The sequence below is a fragment of the Balaenoptera acutorostrata genome, chromosome 1 (genome assembly GCF_949987535.1).
Source record: "Balaenoptera acutorostrata chromosome 1, mBalAcu1.1, whole genome shotgun sequence".
NCBI classification, from domain to species: Eukaryota; Metazoa; Chordata; class Mammalia; order Artiodactyla; family Balaenopteridae; genus Balaenoptera; species Balaenoptera acutorostrata.
In genome coordinates, this window is record NC_080064.1 from 146475909 (window position 1) to 146492131 (window position 16223).

Here is a 16223-nt window from a genome sequence, read left to right on the forward strand (position 1 = left end):
AGGTGCTGTCTCCTAGCAGCTCTGCCTGGCCCTGACTGGGTCCTAGTCTGGCCTTGGGCAGAAGGTCCAGGCTTATCCGTGTGTCCTCCGGTAACCTGGGTGCTGCGTCCTTTTGCAGGATGTCTTTCAATGACTTCCTGAGGCACTATTCCCGCCTGGAGATCTGCAGCCTGACCCCTGACACGCTGACCAGTGACGCCTACAAGAAGTGGAAACTCACCAAGATGGATGGGAACTGGAGGCGGGGCTCCACCGCGGGCGGCTGCAGGAACTACCCGAGTGAGCACCCTGCCACCGCCCCACCCTGGAGTGCTGCACCCCATCCTGGCCGCTCCTACCCACCAGGACCCTCTGCCTCTTCTCCCTGCGTCTCCACCTCAACACGCTTCTTGTCTCCTCAGCCCCTTGCCTTCTGCACTCACTTGCCTCCCTGCCCACACAGAACCCAAGACGTGCTGTTTCTGTGATTCCTCTCCAGGCCCTAGATTCCCCGACGCCCACTGAGGCAGCGTTAATCCCGCTTCATACCCATGGGCTACTTTATCCACACGAAGCCCACGCAGCCTAGCCCAGCAGGGGGACCTCAGCCACTGGGCCTCTGCACATCCAGGCCCTGCTTGTTGCCCAGCAATCCTCTTGTGCCCAATTCACTCAGCAGATGTTGATGGGGTCCTGCTCAGATGGGGGCAAGGATTCCTCCTCTGGTTTATCTTTTGTTTATTCCCCTGACTCTTCTGCCTTGATGGCCCAGTCCTCCTCTGCCCTCTCCCACTCAGAAATTGTCCCATCATGATGACATTTGCCAATTATGGAACATACATTGGGTGCTAGGAACTGTGCTAAGTGATTTATTAATATATTACTCCATTTAATCCTCACAACAGCCTTCTGAGGCAGGCACTTTATTATCATCTCCATCTTTAAGATGAGGGGACTGAGGCTTGGAGAGGTTAAGTGACTTGCCCAAGGCCACACAGCCTTGACTGTGCCTGGGAATTGAACCCAGGCAGTCTGACTGTGGAGTCAGTCTTTAAGTACTGCAGTGGCAAGTCATGGTCATATATTGATTCTCTTCTTACAGATGAGGAAACCGAGGCTCTCAGTGGCATACCTGGGCCACAGAGCAAGTAGTCAGCCTGGGACTAGCAGATTGGTGCCTCTAGCTCTGGTGCTTTTTTTTTTTTTTTTTTTTTTTAATTTATTTATTTTTGGCTGCATTGGGTCTTCGTTGCTGTGTGCAGGCTTTCTCTAGTTGTGGCGAGCGGGGGCTACTCTTCATTGCGGTGCGCGGGCTTCTCATTGCGGTGGCTTCTCTTGTTGCCGAGCATGGGCTCTAGGCACGCGGGCTTCAGTAGTTGTGGCACGTGGCCTTCAGTAGTTGTGGCTCTAGAGCACAGGCTCAGTGGTTGTGGCGCACGGGCTTAGTTGCTCTGTGGCATCTGGGATCTTCCTGGACCAGGGATCGAACCTGTGTCCCCTGCATTGGCAGGTGGATTCTTATCCATTGCGCCACCAGGGAAGCCCAGCTCTGGTGCTTTTAGTCCTTCACCTCATGGCTGAGGCCATGTATGCAGCCACCAAGCAAGTTCCGGAGGTGCTGGGATGGTCCTCTGCCTCAGATAAGACTGTGTCTCCTACCCACTAGATCAGGGGTTGGCAAACTCTCTTAAGGGCCAGATAGTTGACACTTTTGGCTCTGTGGGCCATCTAGTCTCTATGGCAACTATTCAACTGTTGCTGTAGCCCGAAGGCAGCCATACTTAAATGAATAGATATGCCTGTGTTCTCATAAAACTTTATTGGTAAAAACAGGCAGCCAGCAGCCCATAGAGCCGTAGTTTGCCAAACCCTACACTAGATACCTTTATTTCCACAAGTAGAATGTTGTTAGGGAAAGGAAGGAGATCACATTAATTATCCTTAACCTGAATGAATCTCAGTTCCTTCCTGCAAATAGGTTTTGAAAGTGGGGAGGGCAGAGACACCATGGGAGTGGGCAAGGGGACAGGCCCAGGAGGACGGGGACACAGAACAAGAGGCTGAGAATGTGCACAGGATGTTCCTGGCCTCTGGGTTCATTGAGGGGGATGCAGACCTAGTCCCCAAGTCTCCCCAGCCAGGCCAGCTGGGCCATCTCTGACCCCCGAGTTAGAGCCTGGTGAGGGGAAGATACCACGGGGAGATATCACAGCTGAGCCAAAGGAGATCTGGGCCTCAGCTCTGACCACCCTGTTCCAGGATGAGGAATGCCTCCCAAGCCCGGCCAGCCTGAGGGCGAGCGAGAGAGAACTGCAAAGGGGAGTTTCTAATTTAGGTTCCCATAAGGTTCAGACAAACCCCCAGCCCTCCGCTGTTCATGGCCTGTTCCCACCCGGACGGGCTGCCACCCAGCCCTGGTCTGTGGTTCCTCTGCCCTGCCATCCCCCCCTGCCCATCTTCATCCCCCTCCGGGCAGCCTCCAACCCCTGAGACCAGCGCGGCCTCGGCGCCTCATCCCCCCATGCACACCTGTTCACGCTGGGCTCCTGTGTTCTGAGTGACTGACCCCGGCCCCTTCTGGCTACAGATACCTTCTGGATGAACCCTCAGTACCTGATCAAGTTGGAGGAGGAGGACGAGGACCAGGAGGACGGGGAGAATGGCTGCACCTTCCTGGTGGGTCTCATCCAGAAGCACCGGCGGCGGCAGAGAAAGATGGGCGAGGACATGCATACCATTGGCTTCGGCATCTATGAGGTATGGGAGGGGCGTCCACAGGGCTGGGGCTCCTCCTTCCCTTCCTCCTTGGCTCGTGTCAGCCCCTGCGACAAAGGCCAACCCCAGAGGCAGACCTGGAGATGGGACCCCAGGCCGGGAGCTTGGCCAAGGAAAAGCAAAGCCATGGGCCGGGCCAGTCTTAAGAGACTCATGCAGGGAGGTCCCTGCAATTGGTCTGGGTCACCAGGAGACCCCCTTCCCCTGCAGCCAGCTTCCGGCGAGTCCCGCTCTTTCAAATGGCCTCCGTGTCCCTTCTCACTTCCCCCAGGCCTGGCACTCTGGTTGGCCACCAATCTCCGAAGAACAGAACAGATGTAAGATGAGGGCAGAGTATACTGGACCATGTCAGGAACCACTGTGAGGGCAGGAACTGAACCAGCAGGTCCCGTCCCGCTGGGCAGAGCCCGTCCTCGGGGCAAGGGAGCGGTTGGTCCTCTGCTCCCACCAGGGCTCGGCCGGGTAGAGCCCCGCACCCAACACAGGCGCTCTCACTGCCCCCATGTCCTTTCATTCCAACCCAACACGCTGGGCCCGGTCCCCTTCCCTCTCCCTTCTCCCGCACAGAGAAGAGCTGCTCCTGGCCTGGGGTGAGCAGTGGGAGAAGAGGGGTGCAAGGAAGACTTCAGAGCAGCTGAAGTGGGGTGCACTTTGGTGTGATGGGCGGGCCGCAGTGATATGCTGGAGCTGGCCCACTCTTCCCAGCCCAACATTCAGTGAGGTCACGTGGGCAGCCTGAAAACAACCATGGCAGGGAGGGGGCGGTATGTACAGCATGGAAATACTACACATCAGGTCTCCCACCGAACCCTGAGAGCCGGGCTCCCAGCACGGCATGTAGGAGTCAGACACAGTGTCGGGGAGAAGGCTGTCTGCTCACTTCACTCAGCAGGGAAACGCGGCTGCCGCCCATGGGGCAACGATCTGCCTGCTCACTCACCAGCAGGTGGAGCTGGGCAAGCACCATCATTTCTAAAAATGCACATAATTCCAAGCTTCTCAGTCTCTGAAGTAGGAGCTGAGGACTTCAGATCTGGGACAGAATAGCTGCAAGAAAAATGCAGACTGAATTGTGACACACAGCCCAGACTTGGAAATCCAGCCATGGGCTTTCAGAGCCGAGAAGGACCTGCATGATAGTTTGGTCCTGTTTTAGAGATAAGGAAACTGAGGCCAGAGAAGGGAAATGACTTGCTTCAGGAAATATGGATGGATGTGGCTGGCAGAAGCTTAGAACCAGCACCTGCTGGCTCCCAGCCCCTGTGCTGCTTCCTGCAGCCCTGCTTTCCCTGGCGACAAGGGTGGGGTGTGGGCTTTGCTACAGGCAGCTGGGTGACCTCAGACAGGTCAGCCAGGTCACTTCACAGCTCCAGGCCTCGGTTTCTTGCTCTATAAGTTAAGAACGGTGCTAAGGGCTCATGCACATTATTGCCGGCTCATAAGATTTTTTTTTTAATGTGGGAATACGTTGAATTCCTTGGGAAATAATTACCGGGTTGACTTAGTTCCTATTGCTAAAGCTACAGAGAAAGGTGGGTAGCAAAGGAGACCATCTCAGTGGTGACATTTCTTTCTGGAGCTTTTCCAGAGTCTGAATTCAGCGTGTTCTCCTTTATTTGCAGATTCCAGAGGAGGTACGTCTGGGTCGCGTCAGCCGCCGTCCCTGGGGGCTCAGGTTCACCAACAAGGAAGAGGCTTAGACTGCTGGCTCCGGGGTCTTGTGAAGCCTGGGCAGGGGCTGGTGGCAGTGAAGGACCAGTCCCCAGCCCCTCTGGGCCCCGGTGAGGTTGCTCAGGTCCCAGATCCCAGGGTCTAAGCACAGGGTAAGGCAGCTGGGGCAGTCACCACGGGGCGTGCTGTCTCCCCAGACCTGGCAAAGCCACTGCACACATTTAGTCCCGGGTGGAGGGTCCGTGGTCCTGGGGCTGCAGGAGACTCTTCCCGGAGTCCTATAGTGCTCTTAAAACAGGCCTAAAGGGAAATGATGAGCCCTGCGGTGGTATTAGGAGAAGATGGGGGAGCACAGAAAGAGGCCTGGACCCCATTCCCAGCTCTGCCATTTGCAGGCTGTGTGACCTTGGACAAGTAACCTGTCCTCTCTGGACTTCAGTTTCTTCGTCAGTAAAACTGGTCAACCCTCCACCTCGCCAGACTATTGGGATGCACTGTGATATGTGAGAGCGCTTAGTAGGCCCACAGTTCAGCTTAACTGAGCAGGTGAGACACACAGTCGCAGTGTGTGTTTTTAAAGGCCACAGTTATTCAAGTCGACACACAGGACAGGGCAGTTGGTGGCGTGCTGGGCCTTTGTGGATGCCGTGGTCGGACTGACACCCCACGTTTGAGAGCTGGGCCCCCTCCTCGCCACGGTCCTGGCTGCTTGTGTCAGTGTGTCTATACCACACAGAACTGAGTGGATCCCGGCCGAGGGCACTTTAATGTCCCTGAGTCGTGAGGGGAAGGCTGAGGTCCTCTGTCCGAGTGGAGCGATGGGGCATCTGAAGACGGGGGGGTGAATGTGGGTCCCCTGCCGTGTGTGCCTCTGAGTTCCTGTTTGGGGTAGAAAGTTAGCTTTTTATCTCAGATGATGCAGAGCTGTCGCTGTGAGCCTCTTGTCTGGATGAGTGGAGAGGACGGTGCTTGGAGCCCTTTCCACCCTCCACTCCCACTTGCTCCCGTTTCTTCACCAGTTCACAGGACAGACCAACATCCACCTGAGCAAGAACTTCTTCCTGACGCACCGAGCGAGGGAGCGGTCGGACACCTTCATCAACCTGCGGGAGGTGCTCAACCGCTTCAAGCTGCCCCCGGGGGAGTACATCCTGGTGCCGTCCACCTTCGAGCCCAACAAGGACGGGGACTTCTGCATCCGGGTCTTTTCCGAGAAGAAAGCCGACTACCAGTAAGTCGTTCAGCCCTCCTCGTCCCCACCCCTTGTTCCTGACCCGCCTGGGCCCCCTCGCTCCTCTGCTCGTCAGCTTTTTTTCCTGTAGTACCCGCCCGCTTCGAAGGCTTAGTGTGAGGACTTGAGGTGTCGAAGAACGTTAGTACTGTCCTCGGGTCAGCAAAGAAAATAGACACTCGGGATCTTTCTGATGAGAAAGGGATGGCTGTAGAGCAGATTGCAAATGCCTGTCATTTGGGGCAGTGCTGGTTGAATCCCTGCATTCCCAGCCCACCAGCCTGGCAGAGCCGAGGGTCTAAGTGCCAATCCCAGCGGTCCCTCAGATGTCCCCAGAGCCTCTCCCCGCTACAGTCACGAGGTCTGCAGGGGCTCCCGCTTCCTCACTGGAGCCCCGATGCTCAGGGACCATTTTTGGCTGACACCGCTGTCAGCGTGGCCTCAATTCACGACGGCTGCTGCCTCAGCCGTGTCTGTTCAGCTGGGCCCTTGACTGCGTGAGATGTAATCAGCCTTGGGCAACTTAAGCACAAGATTTACTGGAAGGCCCTAGAACCCTCTAGAACTGATAGGAGGCTGGGCCCCAGAGGGCCAGGGTGTGGGAAGCAGGGGGCGTGGCAGCTGCCGTGTCCCCCTCTGACCTTGTGCCACATGCTCAGATCCATGTGGGATGGAGGTGGGGGGCAGTGGGAGGGAGGAGCAGGGATCGCCCGGGCTCCAAGACAGTGCACGGCAGAGAAGGAATTTCCCTCACTGTGGAGAAGGACCCAGCCCTGCACACAGGACTGTGTGTGGGATAAACTAACCAGGGCCCGAGCTTCAGCCGAAATCTCACCCAGGCCTCCCTGCCTTCTCCCACCCTCGGCAGAGCTGGTAGGCAGCAGGGTACACTGCATGATCCTCCGTGTGAAGATTTATGGCGGCACAGAGCGTTTCAGAGGGAACCTACGAGCTGTGCCTCCAGGCCAGAGCGCCAGCACCGTAGTTAACCGGGGAAGCCTGTCCTCTTCGATGGAGGTTGAAAACTAGCAAACAAAACAGTTCTGACTCTCCAAGTTGTTTTAGCCAGGACACTTCCTTGGATCATTTCTAACTGTAATTTCTGCAGTAGGGGATGTGTTGTCACAGAAACTTGGGGTGCAGAAAACCCCCCTGTGCCCACCCCATGCTGGGTTTAACGGCGCAGTTCCATTTTAAGCCGGGATTTCTGCAACACTCCCTTTTCAGTAACACACAGTTTCCTTCTGTTTCCAGAGTCGTCGACGATGAAATCGAGGCCAACCTTGAAGAGATACCGTACTGCTTGAGCCCCACCCGCTCTGTCCTGAACAACCCAGGAGCAGCGGAGCAGAAAATAACCCCAAGGGTTTAGGAGGCCCCCAGGATTTCACGAGCACAGCTTGAAACTAGGGTGCGGCCCTGGCCTGGGGGTGTGAGAGCGCCTCCTGCCCCGGCTGTGGCCGGTGCGTGGGGCTGGACGGTCCCCTGCATGTAGCCCGCACGCACGGGGTGCCTGGGGGACGGGACACCAGGCTGCTCTGAGCAGTGGACGGTCTTGTCGCTCCCTTTTCTGGACCTCAGTTTTCTCATCAACAAAATGGAAACGTTGCACGACAAGATCTTTCAGGTTCCCTAGAGTTCTGGGAGTTGTGATTCAGTGGTAAATCCTGAGGGCTTTGAGGACTACGGCTCAGGAATTTCAGACCCAACCTAAGAGTCCAGAGTTGAGGAAGGAAAGCACGCAAATGGGAAGGAGCGCTCCTCCCTCCCTCCTGGTGCCCGCAGTGGCTTGACGATCGTTATTCCTCAGCTGCTGGAGCTCCGTGTACTCAGTGAGATGTGGAATAATTTCCAAGGGCCTCACGGCTGTGCTCTCACCACGTTCAGAGTCGTTCCAGACCAGGCCAGCTAGTCTCTACACTTCTGAGTCCCCATTAGTGAGATCATAAAAGGCCATTTTGGTGGAATGTTGGAGAAGATGCCTATGTGAGAAATTAGAGTGTAACTCCTTCCCACATAGTTTATAGTCCCTCTTATGTGTTTTAATTGGAAAAAAAACTCCTTAATTCCTCACACTGTCCTTTGTCTCAATCCCGGTAACCTTAGAATTCAGGCCTGAGAGAGGGAGAGAGGGTAACTGAGCGGGGAGGGGAGGCCGCCCCAGAAGGGAGACCAGGCACCTGCTGGTCACTGCGTCACTGCGTGTCACTGCGTCTCACTTCCGTGCCTCGCCTTCCAGATTGATGTCAGCGAGGACGACATCGATGATGGATTCAGGAGGCTGTTTGCCCAGTTGGCAGGGGAGGTAAGTGTTCCCCAAACCCCTGTGCTGTGCGCCCTGCTTGACACAAAGGAAGAGACCATCTTTGTCCTCAAGGAGACTTCAGTCTAAGGGGGGAGAGGAAACAAACTGAACAAAAAGCAAAGAGGAATGACAAACGTAACTGGGATTTCCGCTCAGATTCCTTGCCCGAGGCCTCGCCAGGGGCTTCTGCTGTCGGTGGGGGGGTGGGGGGGTGGGGATGGGGTCGGCTCTGGCTGTGATCCTCCTGCCTGAGGACTCTGGGCCTCTCCTTGTGGCTGTTTTGTTTGCTCTGTGCCACTGCAACTGAGACGTGGAACTCAGCCGCCTCTCTTTGATTGCCACAAAAATATTTGGGGACGTGGAGGGTTTTCAATCTCAAGGATGCAAGCAACAGAGTGTCAGCCTTCCCTGTTCTTAAAAAAGAAATCCCTGGGGCATCTAGGCTTCCATCCACTACGAAGTTAGCAGGCCTCTTCTTCCAACGACTCCAAAGTCATTCTCCTCCATATGTGGGGGACACTAGCTCCCTCAGGTGTCCACCGTCGGCTTACCTGGGCCTCCTCATCAGAGCTAAAGCAGGCGCCACCGGCTCCATGCCTCCGCCTGCCTGTCTGCCTCCCTCCCTCCTGGTTTCTAAGGGAAGGGGCATCATAGAGACATATTTCCCCACTGATTGAAACACACACACACCCCCCAAGAACGCACAATGTCAGTCTTGGTCTTAAATAATGGGGCTTGTCCCCCAGTTACACAATATGTGTACGTGAACAGAGGTACCTGCACCACATCTGAGGAGCCCTGGCATCAAGGGCCACAGAAAAAGCGCTGGGCCAGTTCTTGGAGACAGCCGGTCCCAACCAGCTTTGCAGGAAGCCAGATCTGGGTTTTAAAGGGAGAGGAAGGCAAGCTGGGTGCGAGGAAGGGTATAGAGAACTGAGTCAAAAGACCACAGACATGGGTAGAATGGAGAATGTATTCTTTATATTCTCTACAGCAGAGCAATGGCGAATGAACTCTGCCTGCAGCACATTGTGCATGAAAACACTATCAAAAACTTGGGCTGTGGCTGTGCTCCTTGTAGTGCGGTCTGGGGGCGGCAGCAGCGTTTCCTGGGGGCTTGTTAGAAATGCACATCCACAGACCCCTCCCCACCCCAGCTCTAACGCGCCTCGCGGGCCCAGCCAGAGCAGACACCCGTTACACGTCTGCTGCTCCGTGCTTCACCAGCCCCAAGGGAGCCAATAACGACGCTCTGGTTGCATGTCCACAGGATGCAGAGATCTCTGCCTTTGAGTTGCAGACAATCCTGAGGAGAGTTCTGGCAAAGCGTAAGTACCCACTCCTCGCACATCCCTCACCCCGCTCCGTCTCCTGCAACGTGAGGGGACACGGGGATCCTTCCCCGGCTCAGCGGCGGTGGCTGAACCGTCACTCCCACTCCTGCTTAAATACCACCGTCACCACCAAAGAACCGGATGAAGGAGGTTCTCCCCGATGTGATCAAAAAGGGCGAAGGTTTCTGGAGTCTAGAGGTCAAAGATCACATCCAGGTTTCCATGACTTACTAGCTCTGTGATCTAAACCGAGTTAGATAGATAATCTCCCTGACTCTTGTTTCCTTATCTGCAAAATAGGCATATTATTACTTAACCTCTTCAGAGTGGTTGAATGTCTTAAATGAGATGACGTGTAGGAATTGCCTAGCACAAAGCCTGGGCTACGTATACGGTGACTCTTATGATGATTAATTGCTAAGAAAAAGCGTGATGGGAGCCAGAAAGCATCCCCATCCCTGGATTCCGGGCTGTATTTAGTGGGGAACCACTGACAGAGTGACGACAGCTCACTGATGAGCCGGAATGGAAAAATAAGTGGTCCATCTTCCACTCCAGCTAAGGGGATGGCATTAAAAAGGCTCATCTCCCAAATGTGTGTTTAAGGGAGGCTGGTCGAGCCAGTTCTTGATGGGAGAAATGTCACTTCAGTTGAGCCAGTAGGCCAGGCAAGTGGCTTCAAAGCTCCAGAAATGACTGCTCTCAGCCCAGGCTGATGGGCATCTAAAAAGAACGGACAGAACTGGGTGGAGACTTGAGAAGGAGCTGGAGAGCCATGGTCCTCACGCACCTTTTCAGGTTAAACTGTTTCTTAAGCCAAAAATATCAAAGGATGGATTGTCCACCTCCCCAGTGTTGATCACCGCTGCAGGGGGTGGGGAGAACACACCCACGCACACACCCACACACACTGCTATTCTCCCCCTCAAGTTATCACCAGAACTGTGCTGCTTTGATAAGACAGCAGTCCACTGAGCAGGGGTCTGTACGGTGTCAGGAGTTCTCAGCCCGGACCCTAAATGAGAGCGTATGCCGTCAGGTCTGAACGTCAGCCTGGGGATGGTCTCCAGAAGTCCCGTGGACTTCACTCTGGCCCAACCCCAAGAGATAAAAATCCTCCTCTTGAAGCCAAAGAAGGATCCAGGCCAGTGGGGTCTTCCATCACAGTGCACGTGAACGACACGCATGTGGTCCCTCACAGGAACCACGTGTGACCGATCCATGCCCTGTGGCCTCCAAACGAACGGCTGCATTTGAGCTTCTTCGCAGAGCTGCAGCCACGGGGTCCAGCGGCCAGGGTAGGACTTCCCCAAGGCAGACCCTGGTCCTCGGCCCCCTCCTCCGATCTGGGGGTGACGAGACGTGGTGTTTACCCTCGAGGCCACCAGGCACGAGTGAGGTCACAGGCTGTTAAGCTGTGTGGTTGTCATGAACCCAGGGACACTGAGCCCCATTGTCAGATAACTGTGCTAGGCATTTTTATAATTGTCTTGTCACAGTAATCCTGGGAAGTGAACCTATTACCCCCATGTTCTAAGTGGTGTATCTTAAGTGTAGAATTCCTATATCCAACATAAATGGCCATGTTGAAAGAAGGAAAGATGTCATTCAAGTGTTTTCCTATTCTTTTTTATTATTACTATGCCCTTTGCAATGCGACACTGTGAAAACAGCCCTTTGGGGGCATCTCCCTTTTCCAGAATCTCTCCTTGGCTCACCACCAGCTTGGTTTCCTCATGGGGAGTGTTTTACTTGGCCTTCCTATATCTGATAAAGCTACAAACAAACCAGGAGAGGCCAGCAGGGTGTTAGTGCCCAGAAGGGAACGGCTTTGGGATTTCAGGCGCATATCTCTTTCCTTGGAATCCTTTCAGCATGTGGAGAAGGAGGCTGGTATCTGCAGTTAGGTATCAGATGTGACCAGAACAGGCTTTTGAGTATTCTGATTTCTTTCCTGGGTCCCAAGGCTTGTTTCATCCCAGGATGCATCTTTTTAAGGTGAAAAGCCTTAACCTCCGGAGAAGTTTAGGAGAGTCTGATCTCCAAAGGTGGAGGAAAGGCAATACCTGGACCATTAACTTGAAATCCTTTCTTGTGAGCTAGGGTTTGACATCTCTTTTTGATCTTTGGACTGGGGCCTCTATATTTTCCAGGCTAGTTTAAGCATTGAAACTAGATGTGAATCTCTTTCAAGACCTTAAATGTTTTAGATAGTCATGTAGTGACTTGGATAGGCATTTAACTAATTTGTTCCAAGGTCAGAAGAGCCCAAGAATTCCCCAGAGTTCCTCTCTTTGCTTCTAAAGGCACAACCTCTAAAGAAGATGACTCATGTCTCCATGGCAACTGTTAAAGGTGCTGCCTAGAGGGGACCTGCCTCCACCCTCACTTACTTAGCTTGAAAGAATCAAAAGAATTTCCTTGTGTCAAGGGGGTGCTATGTCCAGTTTTCTTATGAAAACTGTTGTCAAGATTCCTGCCTCTTTCTGACATGGTAGCTGTCAAATTCCTTCAAGGTGATGTAGGAAATGGCTCTTATCTCTTGGAAGCCAGAGAAATTGCTTTAATTCACCAAGACTCACCCCTAAACCAAAGGCCTTATTCTAATGCTGTCTTCCCTCTCTACTCTGAATTCTCCCTTCTTTCCTTTCCAGGGGTTGTTTTTAGCCCAAGGCTTTGCATCTGATTGAGTAAGACTTAGAGGCAGTAAAAAGAACACCGTGAACTCAGCCAGAACCGCCTTAGGGTCCCTAGGGTTGAGAATAGCTCTAGAACCTCGGGGACCCCTGGGCTTAGACCCAGAAGTGATAGAACAGCCCCTGATTTCTGGCATTTCAGTCCAGATCTTCAAGGACTGTTCTCCCTTGACAGTCAAGTGAGCAAGGAAAGTTTCGCAGTAGATTGCAAGCCAGCTTTTCCGTATCTATTTTCCTGGAGCAGAACAAGGCAGCTGCCTTATAGGACTCTAAATTTGGATCAATTTCCTAACACACACACACACCCCCCCACAGAAAGATACATGGAGAAAAAATATATAACTACTTTATCAGTGAAGTACTTCAAGGAAGAGCTGCATTTTGCCGTACTGTAATCTCTAAGATAATGTCTAGGAAAGCATTCGTGTAATTATAATAATACCAAACTAGGAAAAGCTAGTGATCACTCTCACGAAAGTCTGAGTTAGACTCGAATAGGAGGATGAAGGTCTGCTGGTCGTCAGGTCTTGTGCCCTCTCCGTGCCAGGATGCCTGCCACTAGCATCTTTCACTCACCTGGGCTTTAACCTGGACTCTGGCAGCCTTTCCCAGCTCCAGCACATACAGGACCCATCCCTCAGGACACGTGCCAGGTCTAGCCGTATACCCCAGCGTTTCTCACACGCTCTCCCACTCAGCCAGTATGTCCCTGACTGTGGCACTTCAGCAGCTCCACTGGGCACTGGGACGCCAGCGACTGGGGTTGGGGCCCCTTCGTCTAGGTTGGCCCAGATGTAACATCTTTAGCATTGCCTCTTCCAGTGTCGGGCTCTCATTTATTCGACAGATTATTTGGAGCCCCTAGTATACTCCAGGCACTGAGCTAATCCCCAGCAATACACGGTTGACCCAAGCCCAGCTCCCGCCCTCGAGGAGCCCACCATTAGTGGGGAAGACAGTGTGGGAAGTGCCGCTGCAGGGAATTACTGGGTGCCGTGGGAGGCGCTCAGAGGCACAGCCGCCCAGCTTTGGAACTCGGGGGCTTCCTAAAAGAGGGGACATCAAAGCTCCAGTTTGTCAGAGGCCTGAGGGAGAGCATTGCAAAGGGCCTTCCTGGCCGAGGGGACAGCATGGCGCTCGGCCAAAGGAGGGACAGCGTGGGTTGTCAGGGCCTGTGTGCAGAGAAGCAGCTGGAGCTAGGAGTTGAGGAGGGAGAAGAGAGGGACGTGGCCAGGGCAATCAGTGACCCAGCCCAGGGGGCATAAAGAGAGCTGTAGGTGACGCTCTGCCCCCTCTGAAGCCCACTGCCGAGGCCACCCAGCGAGGTAAGTGTGATCCCCATCAGGACCAGATTTTCCCTCCTCGCCGTGGAGGTACACGGTTGCTCGCTGAGATGATTTATTCCTGTGTCTCCTCCACCCCTCCCCCAGCTCCTTGTCCTCTCCCCCAGAGGTGTTTGATTTCAAGAGCTTTAACCTGGGCTGGATTTAGAGACATACAGGGGACAGCTCTGGGTCATCCTGACCTGGCTGTAGAACCACCAAGGCTAAAAATACCTCTTGGGAACAAGGCGGCCAAGACCCCGGGATGAGGGTGTACCCTAAGATAAATACACGGGAAGCCACCTAGGGCTTCCCAACTCGGGGGTGTGAGGTCTCCATTCATTCTACCGAAGGGCAGCCTCCCTTGGACAAACTTTCCCCGGGTTGGGTCATACCTGGCGGCCGAGCCTCTGCCGTGTCTGCAGTGTGCACCTGTGTCCTGCCAAAGAAAGGGGAGTTAACAAACAGAAACAAAAAAGCACAGATGGATCGCGTGCACATGGAAAATACCCGCAAGCCTAGGCAGCTGCCGTGAGCCTCGTGGGGACGGGGAGGCCCCTGGAGCCCTGCGCTCTTTGCCAGTGACGCAGGGAAGGCTCAGAGACAGCAGACAGAGTCTCTCTGTGCAGACAGCTCGCGGTGCCTTTTAGGTTTTCCAAAGAACCTATTCAGAGCTCAGAGCGTTGGGTTTCTCTTCCCTTTGCCCCCAGACAAATAATTAGAGACTTTATAAGGAGAAGAAAAGAAATTAGATGAATCAAAATACCAGCTGTGAGGCAGCATGGTTGCAAGAAACTCAAGAAAAGGCCACAATAGGTAACAATTTCCGTGAGGAGTTGGAGGCACTGGGGGCTGAAGGCAGTTTTCCTAGCTGAGGGGCTCAGGTCTCCTGACCCCAGAGGGCCCTGAGGACGGCTTGGGGCTCACGAATTTTGCAAGACCTCCACACCTGCCCTCCTGGGTGCAGCCTGGCATATTCACCAGCCTTCTGGACCCTTGGAAAGATTGTTGCTCAAACACCTACTCTTTTCCCAGATACTCCTCTGGCTCCTTACTGAGGAATTTCTAATTCTGTGTCTTGTGGTTCCCACGCGACTATCCCACCAGCCTAGACGTTTTAATTAGAATTCGGCCTGTAGTAATCACGATGCTGGAAACTGACAGAATATTTGGCCTCAAATACACCTACTTTAAAATGAAGGTCCTGGAAGGTCCCCTTGGTCGGGGCGTGGTCATGGAATACGGCCAGGTTTGCCTTAGGGCACCCTCTCCCCATTGTCTGCCCTGGTCCAATTCCCTCTCCATCACCAGGAAGAGATCAAAATGCTTCCCTGCCAGGTGTCAGTGGCTGTGTATTTGCTCTTCCCAAGGGCATTTGTGTTTTATTTAGGATGAGGCGTTACATTCAAGGAAAATCTAGTGGCAGGATCAGGAGACATCAGCTCTCCTTCAGGTCTGGGAGATCATCTTGAGGCATTGCTCTCCTGAGCACCTGCAGAGGCTTCCTCAGGTGGGCGTGGGAGCCCCGCAGGGAAGCCTGCCCAGCCCTCCACGTGCACGTGAATTCTGTAAAGCGGTGGGTGCCCATCTGTTTGGACCACACGTGGCTGTCAGCAAAAACCTTGTGAGATGCATCCCCCCCCGTATGTTTATTAATTTAAAGTATATATTCATATACTTCTGTACTAAAACATTAGGCACATTTTTTAAAGTGCACAACATAGAAATTTTTAAAGAATAAGATACAAAATATTATAGACAGAGGTTCTGGTATTTTCACTCTGAAGCCCTGAGGGTTTGGGTGCCCCCTAGTATTAATATGTGCACAGCCACTTTGGACACCAACCACCATTTCAAGAGCAAATCCTCACACCTTGACGGCATCCATCCCAAACTACTGTGCTGGCACTTGGCCTGAAGCATAGGAAGGTCTTAAAGCAAAATCCCCAGGAGATTCTAATCTGGGAGACAGGGCAAGCAAACTCTCAAATGGCATAAACTTAAACAATTCAAAACCCCATCCGACAGGAGAGTGGACACCCTAGGCAGTAGTGGCTATAGGTGCTAAGAAAAGATCAGGTACACTGTACAGAGCCATGGGGTTGCTCATATTCCCTCTCTGGGTCTCCAGAAAAGGACATTTGGCAATATCCCCAGCTCTCTCATGATTGGAATTCTTTGAACCCTCAAAGTTCTTCAGTAGTACTATTATTCCCCACAGCGCAAGTGGGTCCACGTCGCTTGAATATTATTTCTGATTTGACCACCAAGATATGATGATGATTCTGTTTCATTTGAAAGGGTCTGAGAAGGTATACAGGTCTAATTATATATACATATTTATACATGTGTATTTTTGTTTATTGTTACATTTTGACATTGGACTTTCTATTAAATAATTTTTAACAGTTGACCTGGCTTTGTGCTTTTTTGTGCCTTTCTTTCTCCCTGGATCTCAGGGAAGGGGCTGTTATAAACGTCTGCAAAAGATCTTGGGGCCTTCCTGTCCGTCCTCTCTTCTGTCTTCTTCCCTACTGTGTGTACATAAGTTCAAGTTCTGTTTTTACAGGAGATGTACTACATCAAGCACCCACTTGGAAAGCCCCCAACCTTGTTTTCATTGCCTCCAACTTTCAGGGACAGCCCCACTCAGTCCCTTCATCTTCTGCAAATTCATAAATTCAGATTTGATGAAGTTGCAAAAAAGAGCAATGACAAAAAATGATGCCATGAGACTCTCAAATCTCTTGTACACCCCTTTCCCTCCACCACACACACACACACACACACACACACACACACACACAGTCCTAGATGTGAGACCTTGGACAAGTTACTCAACCTTCCTGAACCTACTTGAAAACAATACTTTTCTCATTGGTTTGATTTGAGGAGATCCCATAGTAAATG

The 16223-nt window shown here is 52.9% G+C and overlaps 2 protein-coding genes across 3 annotated transcripts in view; one reads left to right on the forward strand and one right to left on the reverse strand.

Moving 5' to 3' along the window:
- LOC114236278 (calpain-2 catalytic subunit-like) overlaps window positions 1–15724 on the forward strand; it is a 44451-nt gene extending 28727 nt beyond the window's left edge. Inside the window, exons 9-16 of the mRNA XM_057531033.1 lie at window positions 119–279; window positions 2567–2736; window positions 4377–4388; window positions 5445–5656; window positions 6911–7067; window positions 7896–7961; window positions 9232–9289; window positions 10335–15724. Of these exons, the coding sequence (XP_057387016.1) occupies window positions 119–279; window positions 2567–2736; window positions 4377–4388; window positions 5445–5656; window positions 6911–7028 (673 nt within the window). The 3' untranslated portion in view covers window positions 7029–7067; window positions 7896–7961; window positions 9232–9289; window positions 10335–15724. The remainder of the gene's footprint in view (window positions 1–118; window positions 280–2566; window positions 2737–4376; window positions 4389–5444; window positions 5657–6910; window positions 7068–7895; window positions 7962–9231; window positions 9290–10334) is intronic.
- EDEM3 (ER degradation enhancing alpha-mannosidase like protein 3) overlaps window positions 1–16223 on the reverse strand; it is a 422356-nt gene that overhangs the window by 252257 nt on the left and 153876 nt on the right. The window lies entirely within an intron of this gene.